The 23,742-nt window shown below is 44.4% G+C and overlaps 1 protein-coding gene across 2 annotated transcripts in view; it reads right to left on the bottom strand.

Annotated features, from left to right (window-relative positions):
* Window positions 1–23,742, bottom strand: part of DRC11 (dynein regulatory complex subunit 11) — a 120,839-nt gene that overhangs the window by 4,172 nt on the left and 92,925 nt on the right. The window contains exons 13-17 of one of the 2 annotated variants that reach the window (XM_006127447.4): window positions 21,160–21,242; window positions 17,643–17,750; window positions 13,429–13,628; window positions 5,804–5,890; window positions 1,483–1,660 (exon numbers count right to left, since the gene is read on the bottom strand). In XM_006127447.4, the coding sequence (XP_006127509.2) occupies window positions 1,483–1,660; window positions 5,804–5,890; window positions 13,429–13,628; window positions 17,643–17,750; window positions 21,160–21,242 (656 nt within the window). Of the gene's footprint in view, window positions 1–1,482; window positions 1,661–5,803; window positions 5,891–9,293; window positions 9,565–13,428; window positions 13,629–17,642; window positions 17,751–21,159; window positions 21,243–23,742 lie in introns of those variants that run through there. The other variant, XM_075934044.1, reaches the window with a different exon arrangement.

The raw sequence follows: 23,742 nt of genomic DNA, 5'->3' as shown, positions 1-23,742 counted from the left end.
CCTTCTATTGTAACGGAGATATTATGGACTTGGTCTCATAACCACTGACTTCCTTTTTCATTCTAGAAAACTGTGTTCTTCACCTTAATTTATACCTAGTCTCCATAACTATTGGCTGAATCACTGATTCATGATAGGGAAATTGGTATGTGCAGCACAGAACACTTATTGTGTTTCTCTGTGTTATGCAACGCAGCTTGCACCTTAGGTGAGGATCATGAATAGGAAGTGAAACTGATACACATCATGGCTAATATGAGATCTCCAGACGTAATGACGGCTATTGTGTATTTGCTGCTCCCATACGGGGTATAAACCAAAGCTTGTGTGCAATAGGAAAATGGACGGGTTATAGTGCACATGTGCAGTGTGAGCAGCTGTAGTTGTGAACGTGTGGTGTTTTAAGGCTGTTAGAAATCAGCTATCGAAATTCCATGTGAGCTCTGAAACGGGGGGACTAGGCAACAGGAAAGTGCTCAAGCATGTTACAAGATTTCCTACAGTTTGTAAGTCTGATCTCACGAATAAACTAAAAAAACAACAAATAGTCTAGTAGATTGGCCCTCCTAAGGGGCTATTTTGAAATAGCGGAAGTGGAGCATCTACACAGCCCCTATTCTGAAATAACTATTTCAGAATAAGCATTATTCTTCGTAGAATGAGGTTTACAGAAGTCAGAATAAGCTGTCCATTATTTCAAAATTATTTTGAAATAACGGAATTGACGTGTATACGCTCACATAGTTATTTCGGAATAACAGACGTTATTCTGAAATAACTTTCCTGTATAGACACACCCTTAGAGAGCTCAAAATAATAGTCCAAGTCCAGATTCAATATATCTTACACCTCAGTACATAATATGACGCACAGCCACAGGAGAATAAAACTTTTTTAATTATACTGATTTTTAAAAAAAATTGTTTTATATCATAATGTTAACTGAAAATCTCAGTGTACCTAAATGTACACTGATGAAGTGGGTCTTTGCCCACGAAAGCTTATGTTCTAATAAATCTGTTAGTCTATAAAGTTTCACAGGACTTCTCTCTATAAATGCACACTGTATATGAGTTCAGTTTAAATAATAAGAACATAAGAACGACCATACCACATCAGACCAAAGGTCCATCTAGCCGAGTATCCTGTCTTCCAACAGTGGCCAATGCAAGGTACCCCAGCGGGAGTAAAGAGAACAGGGAATCATCATGTGATCCCTCTCCTGTCGCCCATTCCCAGCCTCTGACAAACAGAGGCCAGGGACACCATCCCTACCCATCCTGGCTAATAGCCATTGACGGACCTCACCTCCATGAATTTATCTAGTTCTTTTTTGAGCCCTGATATAGTCCTGGTTTTCATGTTCTGAAAATAGCTGGAAAAAGGCATTCCCTCCAGTGGCATGTTATTCCTTTAGCATGTGTTCATATAAACAGTTGATCTTGTTAAAGAGCAACTGGCACGTGGATTTAATATACTTGCCAAATCTCGACGCATAGTCTGGCCTGGGAATTAGAATGATTTTCTGGTAAACTCTGCAGAAAGGTCGGAGGTCGGCATCAAAGGGCCGTCGGGTAGTACCCACAATCAGGACTCTGTCCTCGGCTTTCACATTCTTCAGGATCTTGGGGAGATTCTTTTTCAGACGTTTGGGTTCCATCTTCAGGAGCAGAGATACGGGAGAGAAGTGAAATGTTAGCACCGAGGCGGTAGGGCTAAGCAAGTGAAATGACATTCCTCTGCTCTAGGTGAAGAAGGCCGAACGGCTCTGCAGTCAACGGTGCATTTACATTTACACTTAGGCTACATCTACACTGCGCATTGTTGCACAATACGATATGCAAATGCGGCACAGGGATGAATATCGCCGTGCCTCATTTGCATACCTAAGAAGCTGCCATTTTTGCGGCACGGGCTTTTGCGTGAGAATGAGCTGTCTGCACGCTCGTCCTTGCGCAAAAAACCCCTCTTGCGCAGAGCCATTCTGCCGCTTATTTTCAGGAAGAACGGCTCTGCGCAAGAGGGGTTTTTTGCACAAGGAGGAGCAGTGCAGACAGCTCCTTCTTGCGCAAAAGCCCGTGCTGCAAAATGGAGGCTTATTAGATATGCAAATGAGGCTCGGCGATATTCATCCCCGCAGCTCATTTGCATATCTTATTGCGCAACAATGCACAGTGTAGACGTAGCCCTTAGTGTAAAGAGCAGAGAAACTCAGCATAAGTGGGACTAAGATAAGCCTTTTGCCTCCTGGTGAAGTCTGGCTCTTGCAAGTCAAGTCAGCTCTTAATTTCTACTCTGAATTTGTGATTTTTGACTGGCAGTGTTTCTCTGTTTCAGCTGTGGACCTTGACTAATGGAAAAGCAGCGCGGAAGGAAGGCAGGCACTTTTATTTATTTTTTTAAAAATCCCTTTAATATCTGCTGGAGTGGTGCGTTCTTGGCTAATTTCAATACCAAGGAAACTGCTTGGATCTGTAATGGTTGCTCTTGGAGATCTAGAATTACAAACAAGCAGCTGGGTTTCCAATAAGTAGACTCCTTACATCCTGCCATGGCTTTGGCTTAGCCAGGCTCCAAGACCATAAGCCTCAATACTTAGCTGTGTGGACTTAGTTCACAGTCCAGTTTTATTATAGCTATTATATCTCTAATTCATTAGCAGAGCCCTTCAGAGTTGATTCGTTGCAGCGGTGTGACGGTACCTTTAAAATTCATAAAATGAATACAGATAAAAAAGAATCAGCTCTGTAAAGCAGAGGATTGAGACAAACATATGAAAAGGGCCTCAGAGATTTGAGAGGCAAAGTTCCATTTTCAAAGGACACCGAGGGTCACATATTTAAAGGCATTTCAGCACCCAAAGGGCATTTAGGAGCCTAAATCTCATGGAAAGTCACTGGGTCTTAGGCTCCTAAGTCCCTTTTGAAAATTTGACTCTGGGTTTCCTTGTTTTTATGTCAGGCAGCAACATGGGAGACCTCCGCTTAGCTCTGGATTCAGCCGTCCATAGTGCCCCCATGGAGGTACAGTATGTGCTTTGAGGTAGCTGAGTTTCAAGGATGGACCGTACCCTGCCTTGTGAGTGCCCTGTTCAGGCAAAATGATTCATCTCCTTGTACCAACTGCTGCTGAAAGGAAGGACGTGCGTATTGTTTGGATTAAAAGGCACAAAGGAGGAAAAATAAAGAAATGAAAGAAAACTCCAAACAATCACGGGGCAGAGGAAATACCATTTTCTCCTAGTTTAATTAGTTAATATTCTCTCTTTTTCTAAGCCGTTCTTCAACGTCACACCAAGAGTCTAGTTCTTAGAATGATTAATAATATTAGAACTGGAGTGTTAGTAGGCAACACAGCTTAGTGGTCTGAAAAAGGGACTTCAAACCACAATCTCCTGAGTTCTTTATCCCAGCTGAGTCACTGATTAATTAGATGGCTTTCGGGGAGAGATTTCACTGCTCTGGTCCAGTTCATACTAGCCAGACTGTCACTGAAAGCACTTCTTAAAATAAAGGTTTGAGCTACCCGTGCAGACTGGCCAAATGTAGTTGTGTTAAAAAGGGTTTGTAGCCAATTAACGCTGTCTGCACAACTGCCCAATATTTAAAGGGCTTTGCAACTAGTAGAGACATTTGGATTTTTACTTGCCTATCTTGTAAGGAGGATGGAAAGTGTCCCTAATGTGAGTGAAGTGTTTTGAAGATGAAAACTGCTATGTGAGAGAATGATCATTACTAAACGGCCCTACTTTGGCTCTGAAATTAGCACCACACTGAAATGAATGTCAGAGGGTAAACTACTGCTACAGGTTAGAGATCTTGGTTTATAGGCCGCTAGTACATTACTCCTACTGGGAGGAGTATGTTGACAACAGGAATCGTCAGGTAATTAACAACAACCAAATTTTCTCCTCTTCTCTTTCCTATAGACCTTGCAGTAAGTCTTAATAACATTATGTTCATTTTTTTGTTAGAGGTAGTAGCTTTCTGGCTTTCCAGGGATTCAGCGTCCGCATCCATAACAGAGTGCTGATGGTGTACCATTTCAGTGTGAAGCCTAGAAAGCCTGTTTGGCATTAGTGTGTCTCCCGCTCCTGTTACGCATTTGAAAACGACACATGTCCAGTATATTGTAGGGATCTATACTGAAAGCGAATAATACTCCCGTTCACTTAAAAGAAAAGTGTCTGTCTTCCACATCCAAAATGAGGTGTATTCTGAAGGTGCCCCACGTTCCTGAAGAAAGACAGGCACTACATTGCTTGCCCAGCACCCTTAGTGGTCACCCTAACAGATTTAAAACCTCACTGTCTGGCTGTCCATTCGGGGAAGGCAGGAATGGACTGACACTGAAAAGAGGAAGGCAACAGAGGTCAGTTTTATAATGGCCCTTCCACAAAATATAAAGTTTCTGTGATCAGAGTCTAAGCCCTTTGTGCCAAAATCAGGAACAACTGGCTCTCAGTGAGTGTGTTTGTATCCAAAGGGAGAATTGAGCTGACTGCCTCCTGCTGCTTTACTGCTTTCTGTCCCTTGTTTTCCTTGATTCCTTTTTTTTCCTGTGCTGTCATTACTGTTGGGAGCTCTCTTACCAAAGCCTGCTCAGACTGCGTGTTCATGCGAATAGGAGGAGCGTAACTGGTTCGGAATGTGGGATACAGCTGGTGCTGCTTGTGCACCAGTGGGACTAGACAAGTGAGCTCAGCCCTGTGGCCTATCTATTTCCACTTATGTGCAGATCTGAGTGCAAGTCATACAACTGTTCCTAGCACTGCCTTTGCGAAGTAATATCTGGACAGAATTCTTCCCTCCAGGGCGCACAGACTGCTGTTAATGAAGCCACTTGACAAAAACAATGAACACTAGAGGTGGTGTTTGTCCCACAGTCTTCCTTACAATCGTGGATGCGGCAAGATTTAAGAAGCAGGGAATCATTTGCTTTCAGTATGGTGTGTCAGCCACTAGAGGGCATCCGTCACCATGTACACAAGTCATAAAATAAGCAACCTAAACAGCTTATGAAAAGTCAGGCTGATCTAAGCTGTTAGTGGGGCATTAGTATTGCAATATCCCCCCCCCTCCAAAAATACAAACTACCTTTTAAAAATGGTTCAGTTTGACACCATGTCAAAAGACTCAGTTGTGGTTGAGGTCCTGAAAGCTTTGTGAAGGGAATGAGTTTTTCACGTGTGACCCTGTTTGCTGTGTGCCAATTGCTCTATATGAAGCACAGTGAGTTTCTGCATGTTTTTACTTTTCTCTTCCTGTGGGACATTGCTGATTAGGGGAAGGAAAGAAAGTTATTAAAACTGGAATCCCAGAGAGTAAATAAAAATTCTGTAGATGTAACTGTTCGACCTGTACTTTTGGGTTTTACAGTACAGCTTGATCTTTGTTCTCTTTTTATTCATCCCAGCTTCCTCAGATCGCTAACATGAAGAAAGCTGAATTATTTAAGCTTGTCTGAATTCTTAGTTTTTTCCTTCGTATTTTTTTAGGTCTCCCCTATGTTTTGCGTATTTCTTTCATTGCGATTTCACTTTCTGAAACACCAGCACTCATGAGCACTGGGAAAATTACTTTTAAATAAGGCAAGCTTAGGTGTACAGGGAGATGCGACTTCTTCAAGAGCTCATGAAAGGTCAAGAGACTTGCTTGAAACACGTAAAAGTGAGACAAGCTATTATCAAGCGGGTGTCGGCAGGTCTGACCATAGTGCTACACGTTACGCTGGCAAAGGCCCCTATTCCTTTGGGTTGGGTCTAAATGAGGATCGGTTTGGAAATCAAACAGGTGCACCTCACCTCTTTTTCAGACTTGGGCACTCTTTTGTAGAATGTTTTTTCTGTGTCTCCAATCCAGATGACAGAAGGCTGGAGCTGCTTAGCCACCTAGGGGAAAAGAGAGGAAATATACTGAAGTTAATTAGAATGGCTAAAATTTCAAACCTGCAAGCAGGAACTTCCTATTATGGTGGCTAAATCTCCCCAAATAATTCCCTGTCTTTGTAGGCACCTTGGACATCGGTGCTCCTTGCTCCTTCCTAGTCTCTGCTTGTGGCACACAGTAGCCTCATCTCCGGAGGGCAATCCAGGGATAAGTGGTGGGGTAGAGTAGCCTGTGATGGGCAGGCAGCCAAAAAAAGACGATCTCTTATCAGAGATAAAATCTGGATCAACATGCACATTTTGGCACTTCCCCCCACTCTCAAAGTGCTGAGTGCTTGCATTTGCCCTTGGCTTTATTGGCGAACCCTTTTTTTTTTTTGGCCGAGCATGCCCCTTTTATTTCGGAATCCAATGTAATGGACTCAGCGTGGCCAATCTCACGTTAAACTCGATACCAAACTCTTGGCACGTTGAGGTGAGGTGCTCTATATTTTATTTGTGCCACGGAAGGTCGGTCCCACAGTGTGACATGATAGATTTCAGCCAAAGAGGGTCAGGAGTAAGGTCAGCATTCACAAGGCATTGCATAAGTGACAGCTAGGCTAAGAGCTAAAATATATAAGTTTTGGTGTGCCTATTCCTGTGTTCTCCACATCAAAACTTGGACGTACTACACCTCTGGCTCACAGCAGGGTGGCAGCAATGCTACAGGCTTTTTCGTAACGACACTCCCGATTGCTATAGCAACCCTCATGGTTTAGGAATCCTGCTGCCAAGTATTAATCACATTGCAGTTGTTGCTGCCCTGGCTCCGTTGGATTGCTCAGTGACAGATGTGCCGGCTGTATGAGTGAATTGTAACTAGGATTCGTTTTTCTGCCGTGCTCCTTTCTTGTTCCATTCCACTGAGTCAGCTGATGCTGTTGCTCCTGGGAAGGAGGATGTAAACAGCAGAAGCTTGTATGCATCATGCTAATGTATGATTAATGGCCATTCCAGGATGTAAAGTCCCTGGGAGGTGAGCAACCATGGTTCAAGTTCCTCTTCCAAAGTAGGCAAGGCAGGGATTTCCCGCATCCATCAAGCACCACTCCCCCTTTCTTTCTTTTTTTTGAAAGGTCTCATTTTCATTCTGCATCGGAACAAAACAATTTTCAAAGGCTTGGAATATTTTTGGACATGGAACAATTTTCCAGCCAACCATAGCAATAGCCGTTCTTTTGAAGGCACCATTAGCTTAGGGTTGGGCATTGCAGCGGCACTGACAAATAGTAGAAAATTGTTGTTTCAAGTGGATTTCTAAACATATATTGGCCCTTATTTGCTGCTTATGGTTCCAAGAGGACATGATGCAATTGTAGACGTGCAATACTGCCAATGAGGGCAGGGGACTGGACTCGATGACCTCTCAAGGTCCCTTCCAGTTCTAGTGTTCTATGAATTCTTCAGTGGAAATAATCCATCAGTTCTGGAAAATATTATGTGATAACCCTCAGTTTGTGGCTTGAACAGCTCTCTTTTAAGTGAGGAAATAGAAATCTTCACTCATCTGGAAAGCATGAGCTAAAATGTTGAGTTAGAACACTGAAGATTTATTTCGGATAAAGAGACTGGAGTGATAAATGACTATATGTAAATGCCGCCAAAACGTCATTGCGCACTGATAGGCAGGTACTGGTTATCTATTTACCTACATGTATAATTAGAGAGACGAAGTGTAAAGAGCGATCACATAGCATAGGGAGTAAATAACTTGCACGAACGGCTAACAGTATAAAATTATACAGCAATAGGGGGTCTTAAATCTGGCTTCTCCATTTTCAGTTATATTTTGAGCCCTCCGGAACTTGCACCCCTACTGCTGGGATACATTTACAAAGCACTCTTTGGTCTTTATCATTTTTGTAGCAGAATGGCAGACTTGTATCTTTATTGCACTGTAGGCGAATGGCAGATTTGGGAATGCAGAGCTCTTTGGCTGAGTCATCTTGTTATGGGGAGTTTGAGATCTGCAGAGATTGCTGCATCATACTAACAGGCAGATTTAGCTAACTCCCAGCCAGGTATGGCTAACTCCCAGCCAGGAGCTGAGAAAATCAAGACCTGGGACAGAGGTCATACAGGGAAAAACTCTGCACTTGGACAAGCTTGGGGAAGAAAAATGTTGGCTGAAGTCTAAGTTGTTAGTATTGCGAAAGCCAAAGCTCCTTAAAAGGGTCATGCAGTCTACGTAGGTAATCTATGCAGAGAAGTGCAGGAGCTCTGCATGCACTATTTGGGGGTACTAGATGATCTTTACTCTCCCTCCTCACACGATGGTTGTACAATACACCACTTTTTAGCCAGAGATACTCAAACCCTCAGCAAGCTCTATGCAATTCACCTAGCACCTTCTGGGGACTTCAGCGATAGCCTGGGCTTCCAACTACAGAGGCACTCATGGACTGCTCTTTCCATGCACCCTTGCGTATAGAGCAGCAGTGAGCAAAAAGTGGCCGAAGGGCTGAGTTCTTCAGAAGCTCCCATGCTAGCTGTGGTCCCATGGGCGTGGACACGCATACTTACGTCTTACCCAGCCCTGTGGTTTTGGGGATGTTCTCTGGGATCCCACAAGGGCCTTTCCTGCTAGCAAAGAAGTCTCCCACCAGATCGGCTCAATATTCGTTCCGCAACAGGGTCGTTGGAGGTGTGAGGCACATGTCTTCCCTCCTTGCGTGGCTCCGATGCGCCATTTGGGACTTGCACCTGTGGCCCAGCTTTGCTCTGCTAACGAGGCTATGGGCTCACTTTAGTCTGTGTGACCTTTTGCCTCCTTTTGTCACTCCCGTTCCTCTTTTTCTCTCCTATTTTCCCCCATTGTTGAAGCTAACTGAAACCACGCCGGTGAGCGAACCTACTTTCTACCCGCTCGTGAATAAAACAGGTGCTTTAATGAGCTCTGCTTTCTAATTCATAGCAATGAACTGTGAATGACGGGAGGCACGGAGCATGGAGCAGCAGAATTCCACATCTATGCTAATGTGACACGATCCAGCACACTGCTTTTGTGCTAATTAAAAAAAAATCAGACACCCATAATCCATTGGTACCTAATTTAAATTATTGGCCGATATGGAGCAGACTGTACGCCCCCCCAAAAGTGCTTTAGTTGAATTATCCCTGGGCAGTTTGAATCCATGGATAATTAAATGCACTGCACATAATTAATTTATAATTGAAATGTTATTAGCATTGCTGCATTCAACAATTTGACAAAGTCACCAGCAGATGGCTCCTTAACCCTTCTAATCCTGAAGTACGTTGGCCACAGCATTTGATAAAAATGGATCTTCATTGTAGTTTCAGCTACAAATCCAATGTACATTAATCACAAAAAGATTCTTTTGCTGTAACTCTTGCTCTTTCTGACCATCTCCGTTAGTCAAAGATCCGTACAATCTGTAGATCTGACTGTGTGTTTTTCATGGCAAGTTCCCTTGCATGAGCCCAATCCGGACGAGGCTGTCTTGCATTTCTGAGTTGAACCAGAACAGAAAGTAACTGGTAAGGGGATTTTGTTGGGTGTAAGGGGTGATTAAGCACTGTGGTTCTGTGGCTCCATGATTCTGTTGTCCCCGTTTTGTCTTAGAGCTGTTATTTCGGTTATACTGCAGACGGTCCCAAATGTGTGAGGTTGACTAGAACGAGAATGTGGAAAACATAAAACTGAATTCCTTTAACAAATACTGGTTTTATAGATGATATAGTTTGGCTTGCTAGAGAGAATGTGTAATAATAAAACCTTCTAAGAGATTGATTTTTATTATATATTAACTTTAGGAGATAAAACACGCTAAATCTGCTTCCTTCCTTGGAAGTGATCATATGTGCATTCTGTTTGATTTTTGACAAGATTCATTCTTTCCTGACTAGAACCTTTTCATAGGTTTTCCTTTTCGGCAGGCTTCATTACATCAGGCAAAAGAGATGACCCGTTTGACTGATGGAATAAAAGTCTAATCAGTGTTTTAGTCTAGTTGGGGAGTATTTCACAGCAGTGAAATATTTAGCTTACAGGACTTTTTTTTTACTCACAATGTTTCAATAGAAGCAGAACTATTGTGTGCACTGTTCACTCTACTGGCTTTGTGCTTGAACCGAGTTGCTTATGAAAACACGCCTACCCTACACACCCCCGCCCTGTATTTCCTCTGGACGCTTGCTCTGCAATGCTGTTGCAATGCCAATTGTTGTATTCTTTGCCTCAGAGTTGTGGCTTCCAAACTCCCTGCCGTTCATACAGTGATGACTTATAGCTTTCCCCCGGCTCTTTCCTGCAGCCATTTCTAAGCTGCCTCCGCTGACCTTTTATTTGTCAGCGAAATCAGATTATTTCTGCCCTGGAAAACGTGGTGTAAGGTGCTGCTTGCTGACGAAATGTGCGCGTGTTTAAAAAGCGTCCGTGGACGCAACTGGGGCCCAACTCCGCTAGCAGAGACTGGCGGAGCTCCAGTGACATAAGTGGGGCGCAATGCATGGAAAATGCTTATATGCAAAGTACTCTGCTGTGGGCTGGGTTCTGTGCACGGGAATCAAGTGGGCGTGGCCAGCCGCTATTGCTGGAGTAGACCCTGGCTGCCCAGTCTCCTCTTCGTATCCCCTCCCCCCGCCCAAGGCTTCTTCTCTTCCCATGAAGCTTGTGTGGAGCCCGGCTGGGGAGGGAGCCTGGGCCGTTGGCGGGTCCATGCGCATGGCTGTCACACCTGCCCACAGTACGGGGGTGGCGGGGGCTGAGAGCAGCCCTTCGCCTGTGTCCCCTGCACCTTGGGCTTTTGGCCTGGCCCTGGGCAGGTGGAGGTGGAAGCTGCCGTGCAGCTTTGTTCCTGACCCAGCTCCAGCTGCGGGGGTGGGGAGGTCATAGCAAGAGCCCAGCCATGGGAAGAGACATGCAGGCAGCTGTGGGGCATGCGGACACTCCAGCTGCCCTGGGTGGGAGGCCTGAGGTGCAGGGACATGAGCCGAGGGCTTCTCTTGGCAGGTACCTGCAGTGTGGGCAGATGGAGAGTGAGCTGTAGTTCCCCCACAGCTGCCTGGGCTGGGCTGCAGCTCTGAGGCTCCTCCTGGCCAGAGCCGGGTTGGAGAGCCATGCGGGCATCTGTGGGGAGCCTGCGTCCCTCCACCTGTGCCAGGATAGGGGTTTGGGGGTGTGGCATGGGCAGGGGACTTCTTTTGGACCCCCCACTCGGAGTGGAGGAGCGGGCTCTCCAGCCTCACTGCAGTATCTAACTGGCTGGGGCAGGACCTGTGGGGGAGCAGGAAGGGTGAGGGTGGACCTTTGGGGAAGGAAAACATTCTCGGGGTGAGGTTTTTCACTTTAGGGAAGGCTCCCTCACCCTTGATGTGAAGAATTAGATTAATTTCAGGCACTACTGGGATACCATTGAATATCAGATGGAGACCCTTTCTCTTTACTCTGGCCAGATCTACACTACAGCCGAAGGTCGGCTTCAGGCATGAAATTGCAGCTACGTAAACAATGAAGCTGGAGTCGATGTAACTTAAGCTGATCCTCAGTGTCATCCTCACAGAAAAACTCTCATGTACTTCTCTTACTCCTCGCGCCAATAGGGGTGCCCTCAGTGTTCAATTTAGCAGGTCTTCACTAGACCCACTAAATCGAATGCCAGAAGATGGACCGCCGCAGTGTTGATCTTCACTGCAGTCTAGACATGTTCTCTGAAACAGATCACCATGCTCTATACTTCCCTGTGAGAACACACATGCTCATTCTTTGACACACACAACTTCCTCAGTAATGTTGCTGTTGAATATTAATCATTCATTTGTTTTTCTGTAAAGACAGAGCGAAATTTCAGTGTTTTCTCACTAAGGTAAATTAGGTCATTTCCTTTAAATTATATTCCAAGTGACAGTTTTTAATAACACGAGTCCCTTTTTGGTCAGAGCTGGTTTGTATCTTGTAATAGAGCCCTCCCAAAAATAATTAGACCAAAGAGGGTTTGGATTTTTGCATCTGAAACAAATTAAAGTCTCATTTTTTTTCCTACGTGGTTCTCTTGTTTAGGATGTCTCCTGTGAAATGCCTGCCATCACCCAACAGTTCAGTTATGGATAGAAAATTTCCTAATGGTCATTTCATGCTCTCTAGAGTTTAATTTAGTTACCAAAACTCCTTCGTTTGTGGGAGTTATTGGTAATCCAGAGTTCTAGGTTACTTCACCTTCATCATAAGGCGCCATAAATCCATATTTAGTAAATCTAATGGCTACATGGACCATATAATAACATGAGAAATAGCTATTGCCCTGTTTCCTGTAATTTACTCACAATTAGAAGTAGACGATTTTTATTTTGTTTGGTTAACGCAAAACAAGGCTCAGTGGCCGTAATGCCTTCTCTGGCACCGTGGTCAGGACAGCAGCCGCTGTGGCTTGCAAAATTTAGAACGGAAGCTTTCTGTTTCATCTCATCTGAGGAAGTGGGTTATGCCCACGAAAGCTCGTGATCCTGTGTATATGTTTGTTAGTCCCACAGGACTGCTCATTGATTTACATCTAACCAGACAGCAAGGTAGTGGGGAGCCATTTGTAGTAACTCTGGGGCAAGAAATGTGCACCCCCCATTAGCCAGCATTATTTGACTATGCTTTGCATCTTGAAGACATCATCCTGAGTGAAGTAAACAGAAACACAGCACAGAATACTGAAGGTAACTCAAAGCTCCTTCAAGAGGTGACATGGAAAAACCTTGTTACGTCAAGCGATTTCCTTTGGGGCATTAAATCCTCCACAGTGGTGAACCGGTTAGTTGTCAGCAAATTATTCTGAGGAAATTTGAAAGCCATGAGGGAGCTTCAAATCTGGGCCAAGTCTTGTTTTGACCTACGACAGTTTTGCCTTTTTTTTTTTTGGTGTACTCCAACTCTGGTTCTTGGCTTTATTTAAAACCTAGAGCAACTGGCTTTTTGAAGGCCTACTCTTTGAAGTTGAGCAAACGGGCATACAGTGATTTATCCTCCACAAGGGGAAGTGGGATGAAATGTGGACATTTCAAGGGCACTGTACACTCTTAGGGTATGTCTACACTACCACCCTAGTTCGAACTAGGGTGGTTAATGTAGTCAATTGAAGTTGCAAATGAAGCCCGGGATTTAAATATCCCGGGCTTCATTTACATCTTGCCGAGTGCCGCCATTTTTAAATCCCCGGTAGTTCGGACTCCATGCCCGCGGCTACACACAGCACGGAGTAGGTAGTTCGAATTAGGCTTCCACGAGGAGTAACGGTAGTTCGAATTAGCCTAATTCGAACTACCTACTCCGTGCCGCGTGTAGCCGCGGACACGGAGTCCGAACTACCAGGGATTTAAAAATGGCGGCGCCCGGCAAGATGCAAATGAAGCCCGGGGTATTTAAATCCCGGGCTTCGTTTGCAACTCCGGTTGCCTACATTACCACCCTACTTCGAACTAGGGTGGTAGTGTAGACATACCTCCAGTGATTCATGGACTGAAAGGCCAGAAGGGACTGGTAGATCTCCTACCTTGAACACCATGTGGAGCATCATTTGTAGACCACTCTTGCCTGGGTATTTCCCAGCAACGTTAGAAGCAGACAAATTGAAGAGATTGGCTCCCGTTTCCGTGCAGAGGGCATGCACTAGCATTTTCTTTCCTACTCCGGTGGGGCCAGCTAGCAATAGAGTTTTCACCAAAGGAGCCTTCTCATGCACTGCTTGAGAACCTATAAAAAGTAATAAGGCCCCATTATTGCTTTCGTTAAAGGCTGCCATAAATGTAATGGTGAATGATTCTTCCTTTTTTCTTTCTGATAAATATTTCATCATGTGAACTCTTCATCTCACTAACAGAGCAAGCGATGGAGAATTCACTTTAGAGCTGTAGAATATGTTAGCTTTTGTGCGTGGCAGGAAAACCAATAGCACTGAGCTTATTTTAATTGTGACTTTCAGCAAAATTTTTCTCAGGTCCAGGGCGAAGGTTTTACTATCCTTAACACTGGATCCAGGTTGTAACAGGCTAAGGAGCATTGAAATGGAAAGAAGAAACATAGTTACAAGCGTGACACTGTGTACAGTACACATCTGCCTTCAATTACACCAAAACTGTTAATTCTCCCTGTTGGCTGTCAGGCAGATGTCTGGTTGTAGGCTTACCTGTGGTCTAATTTAAAAGAGGAGACGGACAGAGCTGTTCCCCCACTTTATAATTGGACAAGGGGAGGAAATTCCTGTCTCCGTTAAAATAGCAGAACCCCTTACCCATGCCAAAAATGACATTTTCCAGCTTCCATCAGAAAACAAAGCTATTGGAATATTTTCCCCATCAAGATTCATTAGTAATTTAAAACCAGATATCATCAGTCTTTCTTTCGCCCCTCACAAGCCGGCTTTGGAGGATTTTCTCCTGATTGTATTTCTGCTTCTAGTAAGCGTGGGAGAGAGTCTGACTCGGCGGTTGGAGGAGTGGAATGTATCTGATGGAGTGAAGCGATGACAGTGTCAAGGAGCAGGTTGTGGTGGGTGTTGGCGGTGGGTGTTGCTTGCTACAGCTCTCACCGTCGCTCTTTCCAGTTGAAACGCTTCAGCGCGGAAAGCCACGCTCTTGCCTGTTCTACCCTGAGAGTTGAATCAGTGAGTCTTGTCACAGCCCCATGGGCAGGGTGCCTGCACTGTCTCAACAGAGCCACAGAAAGCAAGTTAGCGGGTGAGGGGCAATGACACATGCCTTTGTGTGGCTCTGGCTGCGACGGCCCAGACTGGGTTTTGCATCGTGGCCTCCTGTGGAAAGCTACCAAAGGGAAAGAGGCCTGAATGAAAAGAGGGAGCCTGAGACCAGAAAAGGAAGGGCCAAGAACCTCTGACTCTTCGACATTGTTGGTTGCCACCCCAGACAGTCCCGGCCTTAGAGCAAGGTGAGTGAGGCGGTTGCCTTGGGCCCCACATATTCAGGGCCCCGCGCTACCCAGCTCCCAGCCCTGCCCTTCTGGCTGCTCACTTGCTGCCCTGACTGGGAGCCACGCAGCCATGCGGCTCAGCCACATTGCTTTGGGCCCCGCAACCTCTTTGGCCGGGCCTGCCCCCACACACTTCCTTGAGGAGAATCTCTGTCCCGGGGAGTGAGCTCACCCAAGGGGCCAGTTTCTGCTGCGCTTCTGGACATTGTTTTAGCCAGGGCTTTACTCCACTGACTGACTGGCGAGCTCATCAGTCAGGCGGGAAAAGGGCTTAATGCTCTGATGGGAAAGTGCTGCTGCGAGAAGTGCAGGTCAGAGCCCAACGCTGCAAGGTGCAGTGGGACAGAGGCTGCCTTCCTCTGCATTGCCCCTTGCGCGGAGTGCGGGTGGGACTGGAGAAAGGCACCGCAGAAAGCTGGGAAATGCTGGAGAGGAGGCAGGTCCCAGCATCTGTGCTGTGGTGGACAAAGCCACAGAAATATTTGTTAATTGGAGGGATGCTGTAAGAAAGTAGAATCTAGGCTGTAAACTTGAAAGCAAACGTACAAATTGCCTCTCTGGGTGGCCCAGTGAAATCAGAGACTTTTCCTTATCGCATAAAAATGCGTAGAGATTACCGCTCCAAACTAATGTGAAGAGCTTTGCCTCTCTTCACATGCTGAGAGTTTGCCAACTTTCTGCCTGCCAGTCCAGAAGGTGGGAGCACACTGAGCCCTGACACTAGGGAGTTATTTCAAAATAACTCCCCTTATTTCGAAATAACGGGAAGAGCGTCCTCACTACCACCCCTGTTACTTTGAAATAACGAGGCTGGTTATTCTGAAATAATAACCCCTGCTTTCCACAAGGAATAATGCTCATTTTGAAATAGTTATTTCAAAATAGTGGGAGTGTGGGATGCTCCGCTACTGCTATTTTGAAATAACAACTCCCCAGAGTCATTCGGAGTAATTACTCCCCCGTGCTTCCTGGGGCTCTAAGGCAAGGTAGCGTGTCCACATTAAGGGAGCTTGCCTTGGACATTGGGGCTTCCCTGTAGTGTAGACGTGCTATTTCAAAATAGATATTTCGGGAGCTATTATTTTGGAATGTTATTTTGAAATAATTTCCTAGTGTAGACATGCCCTGAGAGAGCTTTGCCAGTTCTGGAAAGGTTCTGATCCAGGTACTGAGAGCAAGGGAAACTCCGACGCCTACAACCAGCACAGGAGAGACAACTGATTAGCTGCCAGTGCTATTAAAAATGAAAAAAAAAAATCCCCACCCATCAATGTGTTAATGACTTAAAGTAGCCAAACACATGACAATCAACAAAGTGTTAAGACGAATGCCATCATAAGCCTTTATTCCAGCACCATCCACCATGTAGTGACCTTACCAACCTCTAAAGAAATGTACCTTCCATTAGAAAGTCTCCTTTCAACACCCCCTGCGCACCAACACGCAGTTCTGAGGCCAGTTAAATAAAATGTCATTCGTAAAATACCACCCAAAGGTGAAATCATTCCTGAGATGTTTTTGGCTTCGGGCAATTTTTTTTCTACACACAGACATTTATCAAACTGCTATTGCAAACATAGTCTTTGTGTGTTTTACTAGTTGAGGGCATTTTCTTCTCTCTCGGTTTCTCTCCAAACAATGGGAGGAGATTTATGGGCACCTCCTGGCAGGAACAGTCTTTGGGCTTGATTGCTCTGGAAAATTCGGTTAAAACATGAGCTTGGAGCTGAGACGGGGCCGTCATGTTTACCTGGGTATCAGCTTGTGTGGTTAAACCTGTGGTTCTTGTAGAGTTAACCAATAAGCAGCTGACAAGGTCTGAAACATGAAGGCGCCTGTCTACACTGACTGCAAAGTCCCATGTAATGTATAGTTAGAACTCATCCTGGAGGAGTCAAGTTTACTAATGCAGCCTACTGAAGGACAATGCCTTTGAGGGGAAGCTCTCGCTCCCTGTTTTCCAAGCTTTGGGAAGGGCCTTCTTACTCCCCTCTGTCCCAACACTACAACAAGAGCCAGGGCAACCTGGCCTGAGGTGGAACAAGTGGACTGTGTGGCCGAGAATGAGGTGACCTTGAATTGAGTTGACTGGCTGAGGACTTGCCTGTCCACTGACAGAGATCTGCCAAAAGTGCAAACATTCCGAAAGAACATTATAAATACCCCATGGAAAGCCCCTTTGTGCAGTAAGTGCCTGTATTCCCCAAGGTGGGCCTATAGTCATCCAGTCAGCCGTGAGTAAAATATTGGGGTAGACAGTCTGTTTAAAAAAATCCCAGCTAAAGTCTTGTTTCATATTAATAGCGGCTGGCATTTAAACCGACGACATTTCAAAGTGCTCTCTCCCCGCTATCTGAAATCTCCTCAGACAAATTCCTTAAATGCTTACCTTGTTTAGTTCCCCGTAACATTAGCCAGCTTGTAAAAGGTAAATTGCAACCTTAGCCCTTCCCTTAACTTGATTGATTTTAATCACTGACGCTTGTTTTAGCTATTATCTTTCCCATGTGATTTCCTTTCCGTGCTGCCATTCACAAAGTGTTAAAATGCAAGCCGAAATGGTAAAGAAATGCAATGCCTGACAATTGCATGTGCTTGCTCTTTGATACACTATTAAAATGAATGCCCTTCACTCAGAATCCTTAATTGAAAAACAATTATACTGCAAAATGCTTTACACTACGATCCATCAAGCACTGTCAAAGCCAGTAAAAATGTATGTTGCTGACAGGAAGCAAACCATCGTCTTCTGCCCTTCGGTAATTTTTTCTGTGCTCTTACCTAATGGCAATATTCCATACAGTGCGATTAGCTGTCTGACATCTGTGAGAGAGGGCATTGGCTCTATATCTACCTGACGAAGTGTGGTCCCCAGATAGCTGTATTCGCCTGCAGGGAGGAAGCATGGGTTTAATAAATGTGACATTGTATTGTTATCAAATGCATAATTTGAATAATGAAAAAAACGACCGTGGACTACAAATTTAGCACGCTCTGCGCAAACTCAGCGCTGTCCCGGGAAAGGGACTTAAATACGGGAATGTTACAGGCCTAAAAGGAAAACGAAGTTAAGCACACATTCCTTAATAGCTCTACCCACTAAGCAGGTTGTGGAGTGTTCAGTAGAGAAATACATTTTAAATAGCCTTTTAAAGAAATGTTGTGGCTCCGAGAAGAATCATTCCTGATCCCATAAATCACATCAATAGTAAAAATGTAGGGAGTTGCGATGTCATATGTTTGGAATCGCCAATGAAACAAGATGGACCTGGGGATTTTAAAAAGGGAGTAGATAGTGTTTAACAGCCTCTGTAACACCCACCACACCTTAACGGGAATGTGGCACTGCAGGCTCTGTTTGGTTCAGTGTTTGTTTTCTGCATTGCAATTCACCTTTTTTATCTAAACACAAGTGAAATACGGGATTGTACTCCTGACACTCAGGATACAGCTCGACAATAACGAAAAGTTGGAAAAAGGTACACAAACTGTGAACCACAATTGTGTATCTTTTTCCGCTCTTCTTTCGAAAGAGGCTTTTCCGAAAGTTGGCGTGTCTACACGGTGCCAAATTTCAGAAAAACCCGCCCTTTCGAGCCATCTCTTCTTCCTCATAAAATGAGGTTTACAAGGATGGCGAAAGAACGTGTCCGCTTTTCTCAAACGTTCCTTGGACACAGCATTGTTTTTCCGGGATACCTCTTGTATCCCGAAAAAGCGCTGCATTCTAGACGTAACCTAAGACTATACTGTGAGCTAAAAATTTCACCTCCAGTTCCAGTCAGACCTACACTAATAGTGCAGGAAAAAGGCATCCAAGAGGGATTAATTTCTTTATCATAAATAACATGCTCTGCAGCTAAGGCTATTTTGTATTTTGATGATAATGTACAGAGGAAGACAGACCATCCAGCTTATCTGGGCTAGATGTTGAATTAGTTTTAAAAGGAGAGAGAGTTGAGAGATACAGTATAGTCATAGTTTGGGCAAGGGAGGTGGACAGGCACTGATATAGCCTTCCCGCCCGCTTTGAGGGTAAAATTCATTTCAGGTTTTATCTTTTATTTAAGGACAAATCAAAAGAACTGGCTAGAAATTAATCTTCGGAGATTTAATTAGAAGGCATCAAAGGCTTTAATTGCAATTGACCATAAATCATGATGGATAGTCTCTGACTAATTTCGATAAGGTCACCAGGAAAATTAGTTCAGCAATGTCAGTGTGTCAGAGGGACGGAGGTTTCAGTAGCTTTACTCACGATGTGGCTTCTTGCTCACTTCCACCCTTTGTCTTCTCCCCAAGACCTGTGCGAGAGCTCGGGTGTGTCTACACAGCATCCGAAACTCGAAATAAGATGCGCAATTTGTGCTACACAAATTGCGTATCTTAGTTTGAATTGATTTCGAAATAGCTTAGTTTGAAATTTAGTGCGTCTACACAGTGCCAAATTTTGAAATAATGCGCTATGTCAAGCCATCCCTTATCCCGCGTGCAATGAGGTTTACCGGGATGGCGAAATAGTGCTCTCGTTATTTCAAAAAATATTCTGAAATAATGGACGGCTTGTGTAGATGCAGGGTAGCTATTTCGGGGTACCTTTGGGTACCTTCGGTATCCTGAAATAACCGTGTACTGTAGACGTCCTGCAAGTGACCTTTCTAGGACTTCAGGACTGAGCGCTAAAGAGGGCCAGGACTTGAACCTTGGAACTTTCAACGTTGCTTTTGACTTAATATCAAGCCAAATGTTGTAGGTCCCCCCTCCTGGCCAGGCTAAGCACCATTTGCATCACTCTGGCAGTCCAAGCGGGACTTAAAGTGGCCCAAAGCGGAGAGCTGAGAACTGCCTGAACATGAGCAAACCCTCTGCTGGGCAGAGCTGTCTTTGGCAGCTCTCTGCCTCCCTCCCTCCTGGAGCAGGGGCCGTGTGGGTACATGCTGGGTGTGTGCCCCTGTACTCCAGTGATTCTCCAGCCAGAGCCATGGCTTTTACATACCTTAGAGCAGCCCCGAGGCCATGCTAAGCTATGACGGGAGCCACGCAGACCCCTGACAGCTTCAGGCTCAAGGGAGTACAAAGACGATGCAGTGCCCCCAGACTATCTCTCCAGTTGGGGCACTGGAGGCTTTGGTGCCGAGGGGGTTGTTTTAAATCGTAAATGGATTTTTACACCATTCTACCACGTTACCAGCCACTAACCAATCCAATTGGCCCACATGATCGTTCAGCATATCTGTGGCTGAAACATCTGTCAGGCATAATGACCTTGGGAAGACAGCTGGTAGTGGCTGGACTAGTCCAATAGTCATGGCAATTACTACTCATAGTGCTCGATTCTCTTTAATGAGAGTGCAATGAACAGAATAGCAGTGCCAGCTAATTTAGCCTTCTTTAGAGTGGGCAAGGACTCTGCTGGCAATAAATACGGCTTGTAGCAGTTTATACAAGCAAGGCACTTACAGCTGATACCAAAGACTCCAGTTTTTCCTGCTTAGAGACAGAACATATTACTGGCCAGATGCACGGGGCATGCTGGTACTGAGAAGCACTTTAATTCTTGTCCTTTACATGAGTGGTTTTCCCCCTGACGTATTGCAGCTTGTTCAGTTTTAGTGAATGTCCCAAAGCAATCTCGTATGTCTACACACAATTTTTATTTTGGGAGAAGGATGCAAATAGCGCTGTGCATTTGCATACTTCCTCTGGGTTTTTTTTGGAAGACGTTTTTCTGGTATTTACCTGCATCTACACATGGACAAATTTCGAAATGAACCCCTATTTCAAAAGACCGCTTATTCTGCCTACAATGAGGTTTACAGGGGTCTTTCGAAATAGGGGTTTATTTCAAAATTCGGCCGCGTGTAGACGCGTGTAAATACCGGAAGAGCATCTTCTGAAAAAAAACTGGAGGAAGCATACAAATGCGCAGCGTTATTTGCATCCTTCTTCCGAAATAAAAGTTGTGTGTAGACATACCCGAGGGAGTGTGTAAAGCCATTGTGCAGCTTTGAGAATGCCATTCCTGAATTTTGCTCGGTGCCAGAAAGAGAAGGAATGCAAAGTAGTGGCATGGAAGCACGTTTCAAACTGCAGAAAACAAATCCCCATTTTAAATCTTGCAAAAAGGGTTGAATTTATTCTGATTTGAGTTTTTGCTCTTTCATCTAATCTCTTTTCACTGGTGTTTAATAAGCAGCCAAACTGCTGTGACCGGAGTGCACTGTGGATTCAGTGTTATAGTATATTCAAGAGCTACATTAGCTCTGAGGTGCAAGACATTTAAAAATGTATACATTACCAACGTAATCAGAGAGTTTCACTGTCTTGGGCTTTATTAGTAATCCTTCTTCTACTAGTTCCTTGTACAGAGAATCAATGGTCCTACACACAAGAGACATTATTTCAGAAAATTCGAGAACTCTGCAAAAACGGCCCAGTCTTTCAGTTAACAAAACTAAATAGAACCCTTTACACATCCTTAGCCTTAATATGCGTAATTTTTTACTGGAAGGTAAAAATGATGTTCTCTGTCAATATTTAATCATTAGTGGCTTTTCCGTCTTAGCTGTTATTTGCTCCCCTTCCAATTAAGTATTAATCCGACACTTTTATTTCCTTGTATCTCATATGATTTCATATAACGTCATGAATATTTGTTTACGGGAGATGAAGATCACTGACTCTAGTCCTATGTATTTGTTAATATCGATTACCGAATCATTATTTTTAATTCCTAATAACAGCACATTATATTATACTTCTGCAATAAGTAATTCATGAACCTTCCTGGAAATTATTCTGTTTTCAATAGACCAACATCCACCCTTTAAGATCATATGCCACATGATTTATTATACTGGATCCACCTAGTTCTGTTTCCTCCCTGATGGGGGCCAGAGCCAATTGTAGAGAAAGGTTGGGAAAATAATGCAGTGCACAATTATGGAGTAACTTGATCGCCGAGGAAAGTTTTTTCCTATCTCCAGTCAATTACTGGATCCTCTTTGCCCTAAGAAATGATGCTTTATACCCTGGGATTTTGATCTAATGTATATGTGAATTTATCATTATCTATGTAACTGTCCAATTTTTTTTTGGTATCCTGCTAAACTCTTGTCTAACCTGCTCTTAAAAATCTCCAGTGATAGAGATTCCACAACCCCCTAGGCAATTTATTCCAGTGTTTTACCATCCTGATAGGTAGGAAGTTTTTCCTAAAGTCCAACCTAAACCTCCCTTGTTGCAATTTAAGCCCATTGCTTCTTGACCTATCATGAAAGGCCAATTTTTCTCCCTTCTCCTTTTAGGTACTTGAAAACTGCTATCATGTCCTCTCTCAGTCTTCTCTTTCCCAAACTAAACAAGCCCAATTCCTTCAACCTTCCCTCATTGCTCATGTTTTCTAGACCTTTCATCATTTTTGTTGCTCTTCTCTGGACCTTCTCCAATTTGTCCACCTCTTTCTTGAAATGTGGTGCCCAGAACTGGACACAATACTCCAGTTGAGGTCTAATCTGCGCAGAGTGGAAGAATTACTACTCGAGTCTTGCTCATAACACTCCTGTTAATACATCCCAGAATGATTGTGGGCTATTTTTTTGCAACTGAGTCACACTGTTTCCTCATGTTTAGCTTGTGGTCCACTCTGACCCTTAGATCTCTGTTTACAGTACTCCTTCCTAGACAGTCATTTCCCATTTTGCATGGGCCCAACTGATTTGTTTCTTCCTAAGCGGAGTACTTTGCATTTGTCTTGTTTGAATTTCATCCTGTTTGCTTCAGACTCTTGTCCATAATAGTCAATAGCATAGTATTATAATAAGTACATATTTCCTGAGTAAGCCAGGTCTATTTGGTGCGGCACTTTGTCCTCCCCGAAGTAGGTTAAATAGAGGTTGATGGTGTCTGCTACTACGTTGGCTAAGAGCGCTGGGCATAGCCGGTTTTAAGGGCGGGCGAGCCAGGTGGTCGCCCAGGGCTGCCATTTTCAAGGGGCTGCCAACAGATCCTGATGGAAGTCCACTCGGGACATGCAGCAATTAAAGGGGCCGCGACCATATTTCAGCCCGATCCCCCCTGACAAATTTTGCCCTGGCGCTGGGTGTTTTATTTCAGGCAGTAGAGCTTCAGACGTTAAGATCTAGATGTCCCAAATTCAATCCTTGATGCTGCTGACACCCAGAGGTGCCGGTTTTACAGCTGAACAAGTGTATATTGATATTTATATGCATAAAGTAAGTATTTATAATCATTTTACAGGTGCATATGCATTTAATTGATAGACCCTGGAGCAGCTATCTGGTATGAGAGGTCTTCTTCCCTACATGTCCATGAAATTGTTCTTCAACACTTACATATTTGGCTTGAGAGATTTTACATAAGAACGACCAGACTGGGTCAGACCAATGGTCTATCTAGCCCAGTAACCTGTCTACTGACAGTGGCCAATGCCAGGCGCCCCAGAGGGGGTGAACACAACAGATAATCATCATGTGATCCCTCCCTGTTACCCACTTCCAAAGAATCAGAGGCTAGGGACACCATTTCTATCCATCCTGGCTAATAGCCATTTATGGACCCAACCTCCATGAATCCATCTAGCTCTTTTTTGAACCCTGTTAAAGTCCTAGCCTTCACCACATCCTCGGGCAAGGAAATGTTGTATTTGAACCCAGAATAAGACATCATTGTTCTGGATTGATACAAAGGGCCCAACCTGTGCTAAATCCTATCCAAGGGTATGTCTACACTACAAAGTTACTTTGAACTAACGGATGTTAGTTCGAACTAACTTTCATAGGCGCTACACTAGCGCTCCGTTAGTTCGAATTTAATTCGAACTAACGGAGCGCTTAGTTCGAACTAGGTAATCCTCATTCCA

Source organism: Pelodiscus sinensis, chromosome 7, assembly GCF_049634645.1.
Source record: "Pelodiscus sinensis isolate JC-2024 chromosome 7, ASM4963464v1, whole genome shotgun sequence".
NCBI classification, from domain to species: domain Eukaryota; kingdom Metazoa; phylum Chordata; order Testudines; family Trionychidae; genus Pelodiscus; species Pelodiscus sinensis.
This window is presented reverse-complemented; position numbering and strand designations above follow the sequence as displayed.